This window comes from Capra hircus, chromosome 19 (genome assembly GCF_001704415.2).
Source record: "Capra hircus breed San Clemente chromosome 19, ASM170441v1, whole genome shotgun sequence".
Taxonomy (NCBI): Eukaryota; Metazoa; Chordata; class Mammalia; order Artiodactyla; family Bovidae; genus Capra; species Capra hircus.
In genome coordinates this window covers 40,815,683-40,838,519 of record NC_030826.1, presented here as the reverse complement: position 1 = coordinate 40,838,519, position 22,837 = coordinate 40,815,683, and the positions used below count along the sequence as shown (strand labels likewise).

At 38.5% G+C, this 22,837-nt stretch overlaps 2 protein-coding genes and 1 pseudogene across 2 annotated transcripts; 2 read left to right on the top strand and 1 right to left on the bottom strand.

The window, feature by feature from the left end:
• LOC102170546 (keratin-associated protein 3-3) lies at positions 2,468–3,201 on the top strand. Its single transcript, XM_005693797.3, has one exon. It carries the CDS (start codon positions 2,535–2,537, stop codon positions 2,829–2,831), a length of 297 nt encoding a protein of 98 aa, XP_005693854.1. The 5' UTR covers positions 2,468–2,534; the 3' UTR covers positions 2,832–3,201.
• On the top strand, positions 7,376–14,380 carry KRT40 (keratin 40). Its single transcript, XM_005693795.3, has 7 exons — positions 7,376–7,885; positions 8,719–8,801; positions 10,228–10,384; positions 11,187–11,348; positions 11,428–11,553; positions 12,973–13,193; positions 14,029–14,380. The coding sequence occupies exons 1-7, from the start codon at positions 7,439–7,441 to the stop codon at positions 14,126–14,128; spliced, it is 1,296 nt and encodes a 431-aa protein (XP_005693852.2). The 5' UTR covers positions 7,376–7,438; the 3' UTR covers positions 14,129–14,380.
• LOC102169700 lies at positions 21,195–22,315 on the bottom strand (annotated as a pseudogene).

Below are 22,837 nucleotides of genomic sequence, written 5' to 3'. Positions count from 1 at the left end.
TAAATTATAACAACAGTAACTTATAATAATACATTATGACATAAGACGTATACGTATGACAAACCTTCCTCCAGATCCTAAGTTTCCTGAAAGCAGGGATGATGTCAATTTTGTTCACTGTTGTATAATCACAGTTTCTGGCATATGGTAACAGCTCAACTAATATCTACTGAAGTATTTTTTAAATACTGGAAAAAAGTATTAATCTGTCCTGAGTAAAAGGGTGAGCAATTTGGCAGGTATGCATTCAAAGATTCATCTGGGGGAAATCCAGGGACATCAGTAAAGATCATGAACACTTTATTTCAAGCAGAGCCATAGAGAACTTTTTAAAATTTGAAATGTATTCATTTCTGTGCCAGCCATTTTCTCTAACTGTAGGTGTGAACTTTTAGGTAAATTTTGCTGTTTCCTGTAAGGTTGCTCTTTAACTTAGTTTCTCCACCTTCCTCTTCCCCTGCGTTTGATCTGTAACTTGCTTAGATAATGACAATAATTTACCTTTGCATTGCACTTCATCTATGGATTTTAATCCATTTTTATCTCACTCGAGCCTCACAATAATCTTCAGAGTTGAAGAATGTAGATATAATTATCCTTATTTTACAGAGGAGAAAGATGAGCTTCCAAAAAGTTAATTGCTTGCCATAGCAAGAAAGGTAGCCAGCAGTACAGTGACCAATTGTAACTCTTAATGGGGTCCTCTTGAATCCACACCCTCTGCAGGAAAAAACCACACACTTTCCCACCATCATGCACTGAGATACAGGTAGACTTAAAGGAAGAGAGGAGAACCATGGCTTGAAGGATGAGTGAATTCAAGCTGAGAGGAAATGGTTTGAGTTGTCGGGATGACCCTGGACAGGAGTCTGCACTGTGCTCACTCTTTATGCTGGACTATGCTTGAAGTCTAAATGGTCTGCTGGAACTAGAATACAGGTCTTCCTTACCACAGCTGCATTTCACTTGGGGAGAAAACGTACTACTTTGGGGGAAAAAAAAAACAATGAACAAAATCGATTGTGGATAGATTAACATAGGTCTTTAACTTCACTTTCCATTGATAGGAATATTGGTAATGAAATTATTCTTCTACTTAGCACTTAGATATAAGCTAACAATTCAACTTTCCCACACTCGGTAGAGAAAGAAACAAAAAAAGCCAGTTTTCGACAGAAATATACATGGCCAATGTGTATATGAAAGAATGTTTTAACCTAATAGTTATGAAAGAAATACAAATACTATAACAATGGAATTTCATTTTCTCCTGACAAATTGACACACACTTTTTAAAATAAAATATCTATCAAAGTATACAGAAACAGGAATTTCCAAATAGCAGTTGGGAATATGTAAACAAGAAAAAGTGGCTAAATAAAATGATTCTAGAGAGAAGTATGGCAATGAATATCAAAGGTCTTAAAATATCATTAATTAACATTTGCTCCAATAATTCTATCCAATAATCAGTCCTCTTTCTGAAATGATCAGACATGTGCATAAAGATTTATGTACACAGTTGTTACTATTGCCACAATTATCTTAGAAGAAAAGTTGCAAAGCGTTTAAATGATTAATACATGAGATTTCTAAGCAATTTAGAAGTACAACTATGTGATGAACACTAGGAAATACTTAAAATAATGTTATCAAATATACTTAAGAATATAAGATCATGAAAATATATATTTAAGTGAAAATGCAAGTTATGGAATGGTATATACAATGTGATTCCAGTGGCGTCATAAAATGATAAGCAAGTATATAGAAAAATGGCTAGAGGGATATATATGAACACTGATAGAGAATTTCTCTTGACGATAGCGTGTTGTGGATAATTTCTTTATCCATTTCTATATAGTCTGAATTTTTTAATAAATATGCAATATTTCACAATAAAAATGGGATAATAGTATAGGTCTCCATATTAATGTAAATTAGATCTTCAAAAATCCCAACACTACAATGCTGCTAATACAATGTTACATGTATATTATATATCAATTAAAAGTCAGTTAATTTGTTAAAGTCCCCAAAGCTAAAAGAGAGTTACTAAAAATAAGTTATCTTTAAAAGAAAAATAGTTCATCAAACCAACTGATAACAGATAAAGGTAAAGAAAATAAAAACTGACCAGCACGAGGGAAAATACCTACACCCTACAGCTGTACTGTCATGCATATTCCCCATCAGGGCTGATGCTGCAATTATAATAGCAGAAGCCACTGATGATACCTCATAAAGCTTGTGTTCCAGTGACAAATAGCAAGAGTAATTTGTTCAGATTTAGCAGTGAACTCAAACAAAGGTTAATTAGGAAAATAAAGACTCTTTACAAGCATCTAAATGTCAAACCAGTCAAAGGATAATGGGTACACTAACATAAACAACAACAGGAAAGAAGCCTTCTGGTTGGACCAACACCCACTAGAGAGGGTATATAAGAGCCTCAGAGCAGAAAGAGACATTCTCACCCCAGGAGACTCGTCTTCTTTAAACCAAATCAATAAAAAACACAGCTTCCCAACACCATGGCTTGCTGTGCCCCCCTCTGCTGCAGCGTCCCCACCAGCCCCGCCACCACCATCTGCTCCTCTGACAAATTCTGCAGATGTGGAGTCTGCCTGCCCAGCACCTGCCCACACACAGTCTGGTTGCTGGAGCCAACCTGCTGTGACAACTGCCCCCCACCTTGCCACATTCCTCAGCCCTGTGTGCCCACCTGCTTCCTGCTCAACTCTTCCCAGCCCACCCCAGGCCTGGAAAGCATCAACCTCACAACCTACACTCAGTCCAGCTGTGAGCCCTGCATCCCAAGCTGCTGCTGACCGACGGCTGCCTCACTCAGTGCCTGACACAGAGTCAACCCAGAAGCTTTAGTGCTCACCTGTCTCAGTACCTGCAACTAATTATGTCTCAGCTTTTGAAGTTGGAACAAGGCATTATCACAGACAACCCTCACAAAAAACAAACCAAGAGACTTTCAATGGCCGTGTAGTGGACATCAGTGAACAAGGACAGCTGGAGTAGGTAGATGCCTACAGGTTTCCCAGCGTTGTTCAGTTCCTTCGTGTTAAATTGTATCTTTCTTTGGTGCTTTGGGAATTCTGTTTCCAGTCTTGAATGGTATTTTTCTGGAAATTGAGGAACTTCTTCATGATTATTCTAATAAAGTTTACATCTCTGGCATAACACAAATATCTATAATTACTTCCATTTATTTTTGTTAACACATCGAATGTATTTCTTAACTCCAAAGGTCAGCATTTTAAGAAACTAAGAACATCTGCAAAACTGAAAAGGGTGGCAGTACAGACAAATACTTCTTGTTTTTGTTGTTCTTGTTGTTTTAAGAAAACTAAATGGCGTTGCATATAAAATGGTCCAGGATATCAGCATAATTTCCCTGACTTGTCCTTCCTCTAAAATGGTTTAAGGTAGATTGGGAAACACCAAATATGATCCAAACACCAAATATGACCTAATAGATCAACTAATCTAGATTAGATCTATTTGTGCAAAAAATATATAGCAATATTATTCATTCAATAAACATATTAAGTACCTATTATGTACCTTGTGTTTTACCATCCCTGCTAAAAATGAACTGATTGTCTGGAAATTAAGGCAGATATATACACAATATCCACTCACTCCTTCATACAATTAACAATTATTTATTGAACGCTAGCATTCTATTTCAGAGAAGGCAATGGCACCCCACTCCAGTACTCTTGCCTGGAAAATCCCATGGACAGAGGAGCCTAGTGGGCTGCAGTCCATGGGGTCGCTAGGAATCAGACACGACTGGGCAACTTCATTTTCACTTTTCACTTTCATGCATTGGAGAAAGAAATGGCAAACCCACTCCAGTGTTCTTGCCTGAAGAATCCCAGGGACTGGGAAGCCTGGTGGGCTGCCATCTATGGGGTCGCACAGAGTCAGACACAACTGAAACGACTTAGCAGCATTCTATTTTAATAAAAATACATGAATTATACTGTATAGCACAGGGATCGATACTCAAAATATTGTAATAAACTATAGTGGAAAAGAATTTGAAAAAGAATGTATTTCTATGCAGGGGCTTCCCAGGTGGTGCTAGTGGTGAAGAACCTCCCTGCTAATGCAGGAGACATAGAGACACAGGTTCAATTCCTGGGTCAGAAAGATCCCCTGGAGAAGGGCATGGCAATCTACTCCAGTGTTCTTGCCTGGAGAATCTCATGGACAGTGGAGCCTGACAGGCTACAGTCCCTTGGGTCACAAAGAGAGGAACACAACTGAAGCAACTTAGCGCACACACATATATGTATGTATAACTGCTATAAACTTGAAATTAACACAACATTGTAAACTAATTATACTTCAGTTTAAAAAATGTGAGTTCAAAATGTGCATTAGAGAAGTGCTGTGGTATGGAAAAATTGAGAAAATTAAGAAATTAAGATTTAAGTGATAAAAAGGAAAAAAAGACACAATCAAATACAAGTTGACTGAAGCTGGAGATCAAAAGAGTATGGAAAAGATGTCGAGAGATACTAGGCAGCAGCGTAAGGTCACCAGTTTAAAAAGGACAGCTCTAGAAATGTCAAAACACAAGTGGCATATCTAAATGGAGTCTGTGCTGTGCTGTGCTTAGCCGCTCAGTCGTGTCCAGCTCTTTGTGACCCCATGGACTTCCCACCAGGCTCCTCTGTTCATGGGGATTCTCCAGGCAAGGGTACTGGAGAGGGTTGCCATGCCCTCCTCCAGGGGATCTTCCCAACTCAGGGGTCGAACCCAGGCCTCCTGCACTGCAGGTGGATTCTTTATCGTCTGAGCCACCAGGGAAGCAAATGAAGTTTAGGCAACTGGAATTCGTGATTGCGTTCTAGAAGGAAGTAGATATATCAGGGAAGGTGAGGAAGTCTGTGTAAAAGATGGTAGTCAACAGAAGGCTGTTTTTCACAAGCACTGAATGAAATTCTATGAGCTTGGCACAGAATGGCTTTTGAGGGATAAAGAGCTGACTGGAAATACCAGAAGTCATTCAGTACTAATGGACTATCCAGAGGGGCCAAAGCTCTTTGTGTACCTTGGGGATTCTACTGGTATTCCAGAAGAACACACCAAAAGAATAAGGATCACAACCTTGGGAAGAGAACACATGAATCATACCTGCCCTGGAAAAACCTAAAACCTAACCTGAGAGGAGCAAGGGGATCTTCCAGAGATTTGACGTCATGTCAGAACAAAGCCCGACACTCAAAACTCTGCAACATAATTGAAATTTCCTAAAATGTGTTATCTAAAATGGATAGCATATAATTTAAAATTTCCAGACATGTGAAGAAGCAAGAAAATTTCACCTATAAACAAGAGAAAAAGCTGCCAATAGAAATAGATCCATAGATATATAGATGTTAGAATTAGCAGACAATATCTTAAAGCAGATATTATCAATATTTTCATGGATTTAAAGGGAAGGATGAACAAAAGGGAAAAGAATGGACAAGATGAGGAATCTCACCAGAAAAAGTAAAAATTTTTAATTCTATTTGATAAATTAATAATAAATTAAATTTATTTAAATTAAGAGTAAAGCAAATGAAAATTCTAGAACTAAGATTGTAATTTAAAAAAAGTCAACATTAATACCAGAATAGAAAATGCCAACTAAATCTTCTGGGCCAGTGTCAAGTAGTCCAATATGCATGAAATCTGAGTTCCAGAATGATAAGCAAGTGAAAATGGGGCAGGAAAAATTGGGGGGGGGGAAAGCTGAAAATTTTCCAAATTTAGTGATATATTTCAGTAAATCACAAATTCAAGAATCTCAAACAGGATAAATACAACCTAAACAAACACACACACACACACCCCATCTAGATATATCATAGTCAAACTGCTGAATTAACAAAGATCAATAGAATATATGATTAATGAGAGGAAAACCCACATTAAAAAGAGGGTATCAAAGAGTAAAAGGATGTCTAATTTCTATACAGTTAAGAACTCTTCGCATAGTGTTGAAATATAAGGAGAATTACTAAAATCAAAACCAACTTTGCTCAATGAATAATAAATTCTAAGAGACTATTTTAATCCTCTATCTTAAGTCTCCAGGTTTGGTTTTGGTTGGTTGGTTGTTTTTCCATTATCAGCTATTTAAAGAAGAAGTCCTCAGAGTTCAAAAATAATTGTTTATTCTGGATCATGAAAATTTTAACTTTGTCAAAGTAATGGGCTACCCACGCCATAAAGATCTTTAACATTCTGCAGACAATTTGCTCTGTACACTTTTAAAAATGAAATAAATACCACAATCAAAGGCAAGAAAACTGAAAATTGGAGATAAAACTTAAGAAAGAACCCAGAAAACTTACATCTCAGATCCTTATCCATTCAGTACTGCCCCAGGGAGTTCATCCAATGGAATTGCTGGAACTCATACAATAGACTTTTATTCCCAAGTTCCAGCATATTTAATTTTCATGAAATTGAGGTCTTCAAAATTAAATAAATTAGTAAATATGAGAAAACAGCTTCCATGTCCCAGAAGAAATGCCTTTTGTAACTTTCTTCCTTCTATACTGAAGTGTAGTTAACGAAGGTTTAGCTTCCTGAGACCAAAAAATTATAACAGAATTTATATCTCATTCTTATTAGAGATACAGATGAAAATCAGTATCTCTGATATAAAAGTGAAGCATAGGAAAAGCGGAGAAGGCAAGTTTCAGGAAATCAAAGATTACAACTCCACGTTTTGATAACCAATTTATATTTTGGCATGTAGGGCAAAAGTGATGCCCATCGGTTATGTAAAGTGACTTTTCAGTTTGCACATGGGCATGTATGGTTCTCACACACACACTTCAAATTCAGTATACACTCAGTCCTCCACCATGTGAGCACAGCAAGACCACAAAAAGCACTGAAGATGGCTAATCACACAGAACACGTTTATGGTGGTGGCACAAACAAATAAATAGCATTTAAATGAGTTGTAACATTAATTTCAAAAGAAGACATGAGCAGTTTTCAATGCACAGGATCAAAATCTGTAGGGATATGATTTCCCTTATGTGTAATCAGTTGTATCTATAATTACTGATTGCCCAAATTTTCTCTTTCTTTCCTTATTCTGTCAAAAGGACAATGCTTCCTATGAAGATTTTCTGAAACAAGTGCTTTATCCTATTGGCACATGGAGATGGTGTCCTTATTTAGAAACCTGAAGTTATGCCTCTTTTACGAAGCATAAAACTCTTCTTCAGCAAATAAACAACACTAATGAATGTTCATATGAAAAATGCCACCGGAAAACATCCTGTGTAGTCTGTAAATACCCATTTGAAGTGGGGTATATATAAAAGTCTCGGGAGGGAATGAGAGTTTTGGAGGCCGGCAGTTGGAGTTTTGCAACTAGTCTTCGCCCTTCACTTCTGATAGAATGGTTTCTGACTGTTCCCCCGCGGGCTGCTCTTCTGAATCCAGTGCCAGGGCTTCTGATTGTGCGCTTGCCTCAACCTGTTCCGTGGCAACCACTTGTCTCCCCAGCGCCTGTGCTACATCCAGCTGCCAGACCCCCAGCTTTCTATCCGGGTCTCGTCTGCCAACTGGGTGCCTCCCGCCGTCCTGCTTTGCTGGGAGCTGTAATATTCCATGCGTGCTGGGGAACTGTGCCTGGTGTGAGGACGGTGCATTCAACAGTAACGAGAAGGAGACGATGCAGTTCCTGAATGACAGGCTCGCCAGCTATCTGGAGAAGGTGCGCGGGCTGGAGGAGTTGAATGCTGAGTTGGAATGCAGGATCCGAGAACAGTGTGAAGAGGATGTCCCGTTGGTGTGCCCTGATTATCAGTGTTACTTCGACACCATTGAAGATCTCCAACAAAAGGTCTAGTATCTCATCACCCTAATGTTCCACTTCCCACTCTGTGATGTGCTTTATGTTTCTGCTACTACGAGAGTCTGTTCTATGGAGGGAAACCAGGGAAAGGGGAGGGGCTTCCCAGAGGGAATGTGATGTAGAGGCAAGGGTACTGGACAAAAAGTCAGCAAACAGGGTGACCGGTGGTCCAATGGTTCAGACACTGTGCTTCCACTGCAGCGGGCTTAGGTTCCATCCCTGGTGGGGGACTAAGACCCCACGTGCCATGCGGCATGGCAAAAGAATAGAGGGGGAAAAAGTCAGTAAACATCAGCGCTAGCCTGTATGCTGCTGCTGATTACTAAATGACCACAATAAACCCGCTTATCCCTAAGTTTACCTTGAGGAAAAGCAGTGTGATATCTAAAATTATTTCTGCGTGTAACACTGTACAAGTACATTATTTAACATAGATATGGAAATGTCATTTTTTAATCATATAATTTTACCTGGTAATTATGTCTTTTTCTTACTGATAAATTTTTATTATCATGGGTGGAGATGTAGTCATAATATAAACTCCTAGAGAGAAATCTACCTAAGTTCAGTGGCCAAGGAATACTGCAAAAATGTTTTTAAGTCATTAAAAAAAAAACAACCTTTTTATTTCTCTATTTTGTTTATAAATTGGCCCTCCTTTTTCCTTCATGAAATGATGTGGTCAGTAAAAGCAGGCTGAAGGCTATCCTATATTTTCTTATAAAGACTTTTAAAAGATAAACCCTGGCATAGTTATTAAATGAGTAGATATGTGGGTTTCTTTCAAAGAACCATTCATGACATAGTAACTTACTTCCCAGATCTTGTGTACGAAGGCAGAGAATAGTAGACTTGCTGTACAGCTCGACAACTGCAAACTGGCTGCTGATGACTTTAGGTCAAAGTAAGTTTAATTTGAACTTTTTTTTCCTTGGAAGAAATTGCTTTACAATGTTGTGGTAGTCTCTGCCATATATCAACATGAACCAATCATAATTATATATATATATATAATATATATATATATATATATATCCCCTTTATCTTGAGCCTCTCTTGCCCCAATTCTACCCCTCTAGGTCACCGCAGAGCACAAGGCTGGGCTCCCTGTGTTATACAGCAGCTTCCCATGAGCTATTTATTTTCCCCATGATAGTATGTATATGTCAAAGTCACTTTCTCAGCTTGTCCTACCCTTTCCTTCCCCTTGCTGTGTCCACCAGACCATTCTCTACATCTGCATCTCCATTTCCTCTCTGTAAATAGGTTCATCAGTACTATTTTTTAGATTCCATATATATATATATATATGCATTAATATACAGTATTTGTTTTTCTCTTTCTGACTAATTAATGATTCCCTCTGTATAATAGGCTACTGGTTTATCCATCTCACTACAACTGACTCAATTTTTTCCTTTTTATGGTTGGGTAATATTCCATTTGTACGTATTATCACAATGTATGTATGTATCTTTACATACATGCATGTACATGTATGTATCTTTATGTATGTGTGCATCAATGTATGTATCTTTATCCACTCATCTGTCAATGGAAATCAAGGTTGCTTCCATGTCCTAGTCGCAGTAAATAGTGCTGCCATGAACACTGGCGTGCATCTGTCTTTTTGAACTGTGGTTTTCTCAGAGTGTATACCCGGTAGTGGGATTGCTGGGTCATATGGGGGCTTTATTCCTAGTTTGTTAAGGAATCTCCATACTGTTCTCCATAGCAGCCATACCAATTTATATTCCCACCAACAGTGCCAGAGGTTCCGTTTTCTGCATATCCTCTCCAGCATTTATTGCTTATCGTTTTTTCGATGATAGCCATTCTGATTGGTGTGAACTGATGCCTCATTGAAGTTTTGACTTACATTTCTCTAATAATGAGAGATGTAGAGTATCTTTTCATGTGTTTATTGGCCATTTGTATGTCTTATTTGGAAAAATGTCTGTTTAAGCCTGTGCATTTTGTTTGACTGGACTGTTTGTTTCTCTGATATTGAGCTGTATGAGCTGCTTGTATTGTGGACTTAGAAGCAAGTACAAGCTAGAGTAAGACCAGATCTGAATTTGAACTTAATATATGGTAGGCTCTTCCGCTTCTTCTCTCACATACCTACATGCACACATCACAAGTGTTCCCTTTATAATATTTTTTCAAGCTAAGAATGCTCACAAAGCTTGAAGTTTTCATGATTTGGGTGTAGAAGAAATTATGGCATCTGGGTTCCTTGATGTCATGTGTCCCTCAGCTGTAGGGCTCAGCACTTTTCTCAGTGTCCAGCAGAGTAAGCATTGGCTGTATCTCTTTTGCTGTAAAAGGTACGAATCTGAACTCTCTCTTCGCCAGCTGGTAGAGACTGACATTAGTGGCCTGCATGGGATTCTGGGAGAGCTGACTGTATGCAGATCTGATCTGGAGGCCCATGTTGAGTCTCTGAAGGATGATCTCCTTTGCCTAAAGAAAAGCCATGAAGAGGTAAGGAAAATGGCAAAATCACTGAAGGACTCTCAAAATGACAAAGTTAAGCTGGGAGAGCTCATGTTGTGTATATTCATAGAACTTGAGTAGATGTTGATTGATGTGGAAAAAACTCACTCTAGGCACTGTTACTATTCAGCCTGATCATTCTGGTGTATCTCTGAATGTAAACGTGAAATGACCACTGGCCAGTGCCAAATGGAGGAACTTCGCCTGCCTTTATTTTGGGGGGAGGAGGTAGCTCCGCAAATAGCTTTCCTGGGTGTTTTATGCCACTTTTATCTCTAACCCATAAAGTATGAAAATCAAGCTGATAATTGCAGAGTGTGAAGGTCGTTTCATAAAGGAGAAAAGATTCATGCAATATTTAGACTAATTTTTTTAATATTCTGCATTTATAAACTTCTGAAATCGTCAATTGTGAATTATATAATTATCCTACATTTATGAAGCTGAAAACTGAAAAGCTGAATGATGTTACAGAGTATATCTTCCCTTTGAACATTTGTTTATGATGATAGTAACTAACATGGAGACCTTATGGTGCACTTAGGACTTGTTTAAGTGTTTTCTATGAATATGAACTCTCATATATCTCACAATAACTCTCTTGTAAGGGTAAAATCATACCTATTTCACAGATGAAAAAATTGAGTGATGAAAAGAGACTCAAGCTAGGCAATCTGAATCTAAATCTCACACTTCTCACTACTGCAAAAACCAGAAATGGGGTGCTGTTGGTATATCACATTGAATTTTTTCCCCACAAGTCACATTCTTTACTCCATTTCCAACTCAGGAGGTCAACGTGCTTCGTGGACAGCTGGGCGACCGACTCAGTGTGGAGCTAAACACTGCCCCCACCACGGATCTTAACAGGGTCTTGGATGAGATGCGTTGTCAGTATGAAACTGTGCTCGCCAACAACCGCAGAGACGTGGAAGAATGGTTCGCTGTTCAGGTTGGCACTTGGAGCAATAAAATGACAGGCATCCAGACTTCTGCCTAACTGGCATATTCTAATCATGCCTGTATTTCAGACAGAGGAACTGAATCAGCAGCAGCTATCCAGTGCAGAGCAGCTGCAGGGCTGCCAGACGGAGATCTTGGAACTGAAGCGCACAGCCAACGCTCTGGAAATTGAGCTTCAAGCACAGCAGAGCCTGGTATGTAAGGGCAAGACCACTCTGTTTTGTCACTGAAGAATCATGCTTAAGATACTTACTATCCCCTATTCTGTAACCCAAAGGACAAACCCGCAGTTTATGCAGCAGAAGGTCTGAATTTCCTTCCCTTTTTCAAGGATGCTGTTTACCCAGCTAGAAGCAGTAGTGATAGGTCGACAATTTGTAATGTACCACTAGGATGTCCTGACCTTCCTTTCTGGGCTTGGGCATGATCCCGCAGCATCCTCCAGAGACAAAGAGAGAGGGGGAACAGAAAGGAGCAGAACGAGATAGGAACTTACAAACCAAAGACTCTCCTTTGAAGAGATGTCTGTTTAGGTCCTCTGCCCATTTTTTGAATGGGTTGTTCGTTTTTTAAAAAAAATTGAGCCACATAAGTTGCTTGCAAATTTTGGAGATGTTGGTTTCATGGTTCATGAATGTTTTCTCCCACTAACTCTTCTGTGGTTTGGGCTAATTTTCCAAGCTCACCATCACATTTAAAATGAAGATACTCAGACTTTACGTTCTATAACTATCTTAAACTTTCCCAGGATGCACACCTCAGCTGGACCCTTCTCTGTACCATGCTTCACCCAAGCAGCAAAAATACCATGTATTCAAGATTACGCTAAGCATCTCCATTGCTGTGTGAGCCACATTAGGTCCTATAGAGAATGTCTAAATGAATAAGAGCTGAGCATTCATCTTGTGAGAGGCACAACGCTAATTTAATTCTCACACTAACCTTATAGGGTAAATCCCTCCACTGACCCCATTATACAGATGAGGAAAGCTGAGGCTCAGATTAAGTAACAGGGGTTCATACAAGTTTTAAGAGGCAAAAGTGGAAGCTGAATCCAAGTGGTTCAATCTCAGAGCCTCTTCTCTTAACCACACTAGGAGCCAGGAGCCCATTACATTTTCTCTCAAATGCTTTTGATCTTCGTTAGGCTACACTAGTAGGTTATAGGTAGAAGAGGCCATAGTGGTAATGATAACTCTTACTACCTTTAAAATTTTCCAGGCACTGTTTTAGACACTTTATGTATATTTACTCGTTTAACCCTCCAACCATCCTATGAGGTTGGTACTTTGCATTCTTCATTTTTTATACAGTAAAACTGAGTTCAGGCTGATGGCTCTAGCAGGTGTTAATCTTCGATCTTAACAGGACTTTTGACACCATGGTGTTTCCAGGGTGGTAAAATAGTAGGAGATTTGGGGCTTTTAAAATGCATTTATACTAAATAAATAATGCCCAAACTGGAAAAAAACAACTGAGGCTCAGAGAAGCTAAGTAATTTTCCAAAGTCACATAGCTGGAAAGATAAGAGCAGAGCAGGGTTGGAAAACAGGCAATCTGGCCCCAGAGATTGTCCTACAACCACCTTCTTTACACTCTCTTTCCTTCTGCAGACAGAATCTCTGGAATGCACCGTGGCGGAGACTGAGGCCCAGTACAGCTCGGAGCTGGCCCAGATACAGTGTCTGATCGATAACGTGGAGAACCAGCTGGCTGAGATCCGCTGCGACCTGGAGCGGCAGAACCAGGAGTATCAGGTGCTGCTGGACACCAAGGCCCGGCTGGAGTGTGAGATCAACACGTACCGGGGGCTGCTGGACAGCGAGGACAGCAGGCAAGTTCCACACAATCCCTCTTAAAATCCCCCAGAGTCACACAGAGGCTCTTGAAGGACCATCCTGTTTCCCAAAGATCTGGCCATATTCAAACCTCCTTAAAGGAGTTAAAGGATATTCTTAAAGAGTGATGAAAAGCAGCAAGGCTAGTCACATGTCAACTGAAATGTTCAAAATGTTCTAAATTTCCAAGGCAGAAAAAATATAATATGTAACATTTCAAGCTGGGAGTTTCCCTTTGCTCCTGACTTCAGGAAACTCAGAAGAAATATTCCAGGGTACTGAATGATTTAACTGCTAGACAAATGGCAAAATATGCATAACTTTTGGCTAATGGGACCTAAATAGGCATTAGAAAAAGCCGTTAAGAGAGTAAATCCTAAGAGTTCTCATCACAATGAAAAAATATTTTTCCTTTTCTTTTACTTTGTATCTGTATGAGCTGATGGATGCTCAATAAATTTATTGTGGTAATCATTTCATGATGTATATAAATCAAATCATGCTGTACACCTTAAATTTAGACAGTGCTGTATGTCAAGTATATCTCAATAAAACTGGAAAAAGAAAAAAAGGAAAGTCAGTAACACACATAAGATGGCATTTGCCAACTAAAGAAAATACATAAAGGTTTATCCAACTGTCTCTGCCATAGTGAACATGAAGTGACAATTCTGGGTCCAGGGATAAAATAGGCTTCATTCAAATGTTATTCTGAAAATAGAGTTCTTCAAAATATAATTTGAAGGGCAAATTTTGGCATGATTTTTTTCTGAGTTGACATTTTATCCAGCTTCTCCATGTTGAGATTAGTTAAAAATGGATTTTTCACAGGCTTCCCTGTAACCCATGTTCTGCAACAAGCACGTCAAACAACACTTGTGAGCCATGCTCGGCGTACATAATTTGCACAGTTGAAAACAGCTGTCCCTGAAGGTTAAACACCCAACACAGCAGATGGAGGAAGGGAAGCCAGCAGAATCCTTGAGAGGAGACGGTGCTTCGATCAGGGACATCCAAACTTGAAATTCAAGTTAAGAACGCTTTTGTATTCTAAAATTGTCCTCTAAGCATGCATGAAGTATCTCTGTTTTGTCATTTCCTCTCTTGCTTACTTATTTGTGATATTCTAGGAGTCTGTAAAGCTTTCTTGCTGCTCTCCAATAAAATGTTTTCATTCCTTTAGAATGGTAAATACAGCCTTGTAGCTCATTACTGTTAATATAATAACCATTTGATGCCAAGATAATTGTCTAAAACAATGCCAGAAGTTTGATTTTGCCTAAACCCAGAAGGAAAATATTTTTTAACTCCTTGAATACAAATAGATTAGCTAATTCATGTAAAATGTCATATATCATGGAAGATAGGTGTGTATATGTCATTCTGAGAAGAAACACTTGAGGATATTAATTATGAAAGTACTAGATTCCCTTTTTTTCAATTTGGCACAGGAAAGGGAAAAATCACTCATAATTCCATACCCCAAATATCCATTGTTGGTATTTTGGGAACTTCCAGTTTTCTTTCCTATAATGGTAGTAATCATAGTTGCATATGCATATAGTTTTAACCTATTTTTTCACTATGTTATCTAAGCATTTTCCTTCCTAATAAAAATATAAGACTGTTTCATGATCATTATTTTGTGGTTTCATAAAATACCTTAAGGTACATTGGTCTGTTATCGGACATGTTCAGTTCAGTTCAGTTCAGTCGCTCAGTTGTGTATGACTTTTGTGACTCCATGGATCGCAGCACGCCAGGCCTCCCTGTCCATCACCAACTCCCAGAGTTCACTCAAACTCATGTCCATCAAGTCAGTGATGCCATCCAGCCATCTCATCCTCTGTTGTCCCCTTTTCCTCCTGCCCCCAATCCCTCCCAGCATCAGAGTCTTTTCCAATGAGTCAATTCTTCACATGAGTTGGCCAAAATACTGGAGTTTCAGCTTTAGCATCAGTCCTTCCAAAGAACACCCAGGACTGATCTCTTTTAGAATGGACTGGTTTGATCTCCTTTAGAATGGACTGGTTGGACCTCCTTGCAGTCCAAGGGACTCCCAAGAGTCTTCTCCAACACCACAGTTCAAAAGCATCAATTCTTCGGTGCTCAGCTTTCTTCACAGTCCAGCTCTCACATCCATACATGACTACTGGAAAAACCATAGCCTTGACCAGACGGACCTTTGTTGGCAATGTCTCTGCTTTTGAAATATGCTATCTAGGTTGGACATAACTTTTCTTCCAAGGAGTAAGCGTCTTTTAATTTCATGGCTGCAATCACCATCTGCAGTGATTTTGGAGCCCAAAAAAATAAAGTCTAACACTGTTTCCCCATCTATTCCCATGAAGTGAAGGGACCAGATGCTATGATCTTAGTTTTCTGAATGTTGAGCTTTAAGCCAACTTTTTCACTCTCTTCTTTTACTTTCATCAAGAGGCTTTTTAGCTCCTCTTCACTTTCTGCCATAAGGGTGGTGTCATCTGCATATCTGAGGTTATTGATATTTCTCCCAGCAATCTTGATTCCAGCTTGTGCTTCTTCCAGCCCAGCGGTTTGGTATAAAAATGAATATTTTCACACTTTTAAATGGCAAAGTAGAGAACTTCCAGAAAGATAAAGTAGATATGTATTTCCCCATTTCTCTTCCTAAGTATTGCTAGAAACCCTGGAAGTCATATATAAAACAAAAGCAGACTCTGGAAAGTTGGAAGAAGCCAAACCATCTAGATTCCTGCTATTCAGGGAACAACAGAGTGGTGAATTACTTGCGGTTTTGTTTTGCTTCACATACCCTGGAATTGTGAGCTGGAGAAACCAAGAACCCAGTAACACCAGCTGGTACAGACAGAAAAAAAAAAAAAAAGCTCCAAGAAGAGGAGAATAAAGGGAAGTAAAGGGAGGTAAGGTTTCTAAATTTCACTTGAACTGACAAAATATCAAGTCCAGTAGACCATGATATGCATTATATAAATGCAATACCTAGAGCAATTACTTTAAAAGCTATACAAAGAAATACACTTAAAAACATTATAGATAAATCGAAGTGGAATTCTAGAATGTGTCCAAGGAAGGCAGGAAAAAGAAAAATGAAAAAGCCGGAGAGAACAAACAGAAAACAAAAAATGAAGTGTGACCTTAAGCCCTACCATATCAATAATTACAATAAATAGAAAAGGTCTAAATACATCAATTAAAGGACAGAGATTGGCAGAATGGATTAGAACAAGCATGACACAATTCTATGCTTTCAACAAGAAGATCACTTCAAATACAATGGTGTAGGTAAATTGTAAGTAAAGGGATTGAAAACAAAACAAATTACACAATTGTTCATAGAAGCTTTATTGATAACAGCTAACAACTACAAACAACCAAAATGTTCTCAAAATCTTAAGGTCATTATGCTGAGTGAAAAAAAGGTAGTCTTGAAGGGTCAGATACTGTATGATTCTATTTACATGACATTCTTGAAATAACAAAATTATAGAGATAGAGAACTAATAGGTGTAGCATGAAGGAGATCTTTGTGTTGGTTGAATTGCTGCACATCTTAACTGCAGTGGTAGTTACCTGAAACTACATGTGTGAAAAAAAATTATATAGAGTGAAGCACAAACATTATATCAACATGTCAGCTTCTTGATTTTGCAACTGTACTACATATGAATAACATATAACCATTGCAGAAAACCAGGGTATATGGGATCTTTTGTACTATCTTTGCAAATCCTTGTGACTCTATTATTGTTTCAAAATTGAAAAGTTTAAAAAAAAAAAAAACAACAGAAAGCTGGAGAGAAGTTCTCCTCAATTTTCTATTTCTACCTTTTTAAAAACCCAGAAATAAAGCACATAACAGTAATAATAATAATAGTTAATACAGGTTGAAAGAAAAATCAAGTTTGAGACCTAAAATTTTATGCTAGATGTTTAATTTAGCATCCTCCTGATTTAACAATAACAAAAAAGTAATGAAAATACTCAAAATAAACTAAGGGACATTTACTTGTTCTCTAAATCTATAAGTCTATTTTCATTTTGCTCTGTTTGTTTTTTATATTCACCACAAAAGTCAGATCATATGGTATTTGTCTTTCTCAGACATTTCACTGAGCATAATGTCTTCTGAATTACATCCATTGTAATTGTCATTGCAGATGGCAAATTTCATTTTTTTATGGCAGAGTAATATTGCATTTTCTTTATCCATTCATCTCTCAGTGGACACTTAGGTTGCTTCCATTATCTTGGTTATTGTAAATAACGCTGCACTGAAAATGTAGGTGCCTATATCTTTTTGTTTCCATCAGGTAAATATGCAGAAATCAAATTTCCGAATCACAGGGCATTCTATTTTTAGGCTTTTTAGGAACCTCCCTACTATTTTCCATAGTGGCTGCACCAATTTATATTTGTCCACATCCCTTCTGTCCATATCCTCCCCAAAACTTGTCATTTGTTGTCTTTCTGATGATAGGCATTCTGATAAGTTCGAGGTAGTATCTGATTTGCATTTCCCTGATGATTAGTTTTGTTGAATATTTTTTTCATGTGACTGTTGACCATCTGTATGTCTTCTTTGGAATAATGTCAGTTCAGGTTCTCTGCCAATTTTTAATTGTGTTTTTTAATGTCAATTTGTCTGGGTATTTTTATATTTTGAATATTAACCTTTTAAAAAATATATCATTTGCTAATTTTTTCTCCAACTCATTAGGCAGACTTTACATTTTGCTGATGGTTTACTTTACTTTTGATGGTTTACAAAAGGTTTTAGTCAGATGTGTTCTCATTTGCTTGTTTTTGCTTTTGTTTCCCTTACCTGAGGAGATACGTCCAAAAATAATATCGTTAAGACCAATTTCAAAGAGGGAATACTGCCTATGTTTTCTTCTAGAAATTTTATGATTTGGGATCTTACATTTAAGTCTTTAATCCATTTTGAGCTGATTTTTGTATATGCTGTGAAAAACGGTCTGTTTTCATTCTTGTACATAGCTCTATCCAGTTATCCAAACACCACTAATTGAAGGAACTTATTTCCTCATTCTTGCATTCTTTGCAATAAATTAATTGACTATATCTGTATGGGTTTATTTCTGAGCTCTCTATTTTGCCCATGATCAATCTGTCTGTTTTTATGCCAATACTGTACTGTTTTGATTGCTGTAGCTTTGTAGTATGGTTTAAAATCAGGGCATGTGATACTGCTTTGTTCTTCTTTCTCAAGGTTGCATTCAGTATTTGGGGTCTTTTGTGGTTCCATACAAAATTTATGACTACTTACACAGCTCTGTGAAAAAATTCTTTGGTATTTATATAGCAATTGTATCATCTCTACTTTGTCTTGGGTTCAGTTCAGTTCAGTCGCTCAGTCATATCCAACTCTTTGCAACCCCATGAACTGCAGCACACCAGGCCTCCCTGTCTATCACCAACTCCCAGAGTCCACCCAAACCCATGCCCATTGACTTGGTGATGCCATCCAACCCTCTTATCCTCTGTCATCCCCTTCTCCTGCTGCCCTCAATCTTTCCCAGCATCAGAGTCTTTTCAAATGAGTCAGCTCTTCACATCAGGTGGCCAAAGTATTGGAGTTTCAACTTCAACATCATTCCTTCCAAACAACACCCAGGACTGATCTACTTTATTTTTTTATATAAATTTATTTGTTTTAATACAGAGTGAAGTAAGCCAGAAAGAAAAACACCAATACAGTATACTAACGCATATATATTGAATTTAGAAAGATGGTAACAATAACCCTGTTTGCGAGACAGCAAAAGAGATACAGATGTATAGAACAGTCTTTTGGACTCTGTGGGAGAGGGAGAGGGTGGGATGGTTTGGAAGAATGGCATTGTAACATGTATAATATCATATATGAAACGAGTCGCCAGTCCAGGTTCAATGCATAATACGGGATGCTTGGGGCTGGTGCATTGAGACAACCCAGAGGACTGATCTCCTTCAGAATGGACTGGTTGGATCTCCTTGCAGTCCAAAGGACTCTCAGGAGTCTTCTCCAACACCACAGTTCAAAAGGATCAATTCTTCGGCACTCAGCTTTCTTTATAGTCCAACTCTCACATCCATACATGACCACTGGAAAAACCACAGCCTTGACCAGCCGTCCTTTGTTGACAAAGTGATGTGTCTGCTTTTTAATATGCTGTCTAGGTTGTTCATAACTTTCCTTCCAAGGAGTGTCTTTTAACTTTATGGCTGCACTCACCATCCGCAGTGATTTTATTTGGGGTAGTATGGTCAATTTAATAATTTTATGTCTTCCAATCCATGAGCACAGTATATATTTCCATTTGTTTGCATAGTCTTCAGTTCTTTCATCAATGTTTTATAGTTTTCAGAGTACAGTTCTTTCCCCTTCTGATTAAATTTATTCCCAGGTATTCTATTGCTGATGTAATTTCAATGGGATTATTTTTTTAATTTCTCTTTCTGACCGTTTGCTATTAGTATATAGGAATGCTACAGATATCTGTATATTAATTTTGTATCTCCGACTTTACTGAATTCATTCATTAGTTCTCATTAGTTTTGGGGTGCTTCTTCAGGATATTATATATATATAGTAACATGTCATCTGCAAACAGTGACAGTTTTACTTCTTCCTTTCCAGTTTGGATTCCTTATACTTCTTTTCCTTCTCTGATTGTTGTAGCTAAGACTTCCAATACTATGTTGAATAAAAGTAGTGAGAATGGGTCTCATCTTATTCCTGATCTTAAAAGAAATACTCTCAATGTTCATCATGAAGTACAATGTTAAATGTGGGCTTGTCACATATGATCCGTTTCTGCTGAGTTATGTTCCCTCTACACCCACTTTGTTGAGAGTTTTTTAATAAGTGGATGTTGAATTTTTTCAAAACCTTTTTCTCTGTCTATTGGGGTGATTATATAGTTTTTATTCTTCAGTTTGTTAATGTGGTATGTCACATTGACTGACCCATAAATACTGAACCATTGCATGCCTGAGATAGATCCCATTTGTTTGTAGTATATGATCCTTTTCAGGTATTGTTGAATTCAGTTTGCTAATATTTCATTGAGAGTTTTTACATCCGTTGTTGTTCAGTCCCTAAGTCGTGTCTGACCCTGCAAACCCGTGAACTGCAGCATGCCAGGCTTCCCTGTCCTTCACAGTCTCCCTGAGTTTGCTCAAACTCATGTCCATTGAGTCTGTGATGCCATCCAACCATCTCAACCTCCCTTCTCTTGCCCTCAGTCTTCCCTAGTATTAGGGTCTTTTCCAATGAGTCATCTCTTCACATCAAGTGGCTAAAGTATTGGAGCTTCAGCTTCAGCACCAGGCCTTCCAATGAATCTTAAGGGTTGATTTTCTTTGGGATTGACTTCTTTGATCTCCTCACTGTCCAGAGGACTCTCAAGAGTCTTCTCCAACACCACAGTTCAAAAGCATCAATTCTTCACCACTCAGCCTTCTTTATGGTCCAGACTGTGGGAAAAATCATAGCTTTGACTATACAGACCTTTGTTGACAGAGTGATCAAAGTGATGTCTGTGCTTTTTAATACACTGTATAGGTTTGTCACGGCTGTTCTTCCAAAGAGCAAGCATCTTTTAATTTCATGGCAGCAGTCACCATCAGCACTGATTTTTGAGCCCCGCAAAAATGAAATCTAACACTGTTTACATTTTCCCCTTCTATTTGCCATGAAGTGATGGTACCAGATGCCGTGATCTTCATTTTTGATTGTTGAGTTTTAAGCAACCTTTTCCCTTTCCTCTTTCACCTTCATCAAGAGACTCTTTAGTTCCTCTTCAATTTATGCCATTAAAGTGGTATCATCTGCATATTTCAGGTTGTTGATGTTTCTCCCGGCAATCTTGATTCCAGCTGTGCTTCATCCAGTCCAGCATTTTGCATGATGTATTCTGCATATAAGATAGATAAGCAGGGTGAAAATATATAGCCTTGATGTACTACTTTCCCAATTTTGAACCAGTTTGTTATTCCATGTCCAGTTCTAAATGCTTCTTCTTATCCTACATACAGGTTTCTCAGGAGGTAGGTCATGTTGTCTGGTATTCCCATCTCATTAAGAATATTCCACAGTTTATTGTGATCCACACAAAGGCTTTAGCTTAGTCAATGAAGAAGAAGTAGATTTTTTTTTTAAATTCCCTTGCTCTTTCTATGATCCAGCATATATTGGCAATTTGATCTTTGGTTCCTCTGCTTTTTCTTTTTTTTCTTTTTTTGCTTTTCATTATCACAGAACATGCTAACTGTAATGTGTGCAAAGAGGAAAAGAGGGGCGGAGGGAAAGGACGTCAAATTGGGGAAGGCTGGATGGCTGCTTCGCTTCTTCTTCTTCCCATTCATAGCCAGGATCATCATGAGCTTTCTGAAGAGAGTTACAAAATCTAAGAAGAGGTCAACACAATGCCAGATATAATCTTCATCTCCATTTTCAGCCTTTTTCAATAATGAGGTGAGTATCGAAAAGGACAAAGCCACACGTGACCACCAGCCCCACATACAAGTTTGCCTGGAAAAGCCAAATAGATCCGAAGAATAGGTTCCCCAGGGAAGACAAGAGCGTCAGGCTCATGGCTGACATCAAGATACCTCCTAGAAAGAGGTAGTTACGGTGCCTGGCACAGAGTGCACTCAGGGTGAAGCAAGTGAAGATCATTGCTGGGACCAGGAAGGCAGTGGGAAGGATGCTGGGGTTGGTGGCAATGCACAAGTCCAGAGCAAGGCCCAGGCCAACTCCTGTAAGGAAAGGAAATCCAGACAGACGTCCCAGTCTTTTCTGCTTAGTTTCATGTCTGCGAGGTGTTGCCATCAGCCAAATCATCAACCCCAGACAGCCCAAGGCAGAGAGCAGGCCAGCCTGAATGAAATGGGTGACCACATGGATATAGGCCCCTGTGGCTGCCACAAGCATACAGAGGGCAAAACTGGCATAGACCTTCTTCAGATGCTGCTGTGTTGAGAGGGTTATGTGGGAAAATTTAAAGAGTGCATCAAAGTTGATCTTCCGAACAAATGTATTCATGACGCTAGTGTCCACTCTTCTGACTCATCTCTCAGGAGCCCACACAGCTCTTCTAACATTGGATGCGCTTCTCCTCTGCCTTTTCTAAATCCAGCTGTACATTTGGAAGTTCTCAGTTCATGTACTGCTGAAACCTAGCTTGAAGGATTTTGAGCATAATCTTGCTGACATGTGAAATGAGTGCAATTGTAAGGTAATTTGAACATTCTTTGGCATTGCTTTCCTTTGGGATTAAAACGAAAACTGACCCTTTCCAGTCCTGTGGCCACTGATGAGTTTTCCAAATTTGCTGGTATAATAAGTGCAGCACTTTAACAGCATCATCTTATACCTGTCTAAATTTATTCTTGCATATTTTACATTTTATGGTACTACTGTAAATTGCGTTTTTTCCCTTCCTTTGTGTGTTAGGCAGAATAATAAGCCCCTAAAGATGTTCATGTCTTAATCCCAGAAACTTCAAATATGTTAGGCTACATGACAAAGGAGAAGAAAGGTTACTAATCAGCTGACCTTAAAATAGGAAGATTATCCTAGATGACATCAGTCCAATGTAATCACAAAGGTTCTTCCTTAAATGTGGAAGAT

Coding starts and splice junctions, on each gene's coding strand:
- KRT40 (XM_005693795.3), top strand. CDS start 7,439: ATGGTTTCTGACTGTTCCCCCGCGGGCTGCTCTTCTGAATCCAGTGCC. Junction 10,385..11,186: donor TAAAGAAAAGCCATGAAGAG/GTAAGGAAAATG, acceptor TTTCCAACTCAG/GAGGTCAACGTGCTTCGTGG. Junction 13,194..14,028: donor CTGGACAGCGAGGACAGCAG/GCAAGTTCCACA, acceptor GATTTTTCACAG/GCTTCCCTGTAACCCATGTT.
- LOC102170546 (XM_005693797.3), top strand. CDS start 2,535: ATGGCTTGCTGTGCCCCCCTCTGCTGCAGCGTCCCCACCAGCCCCGCC.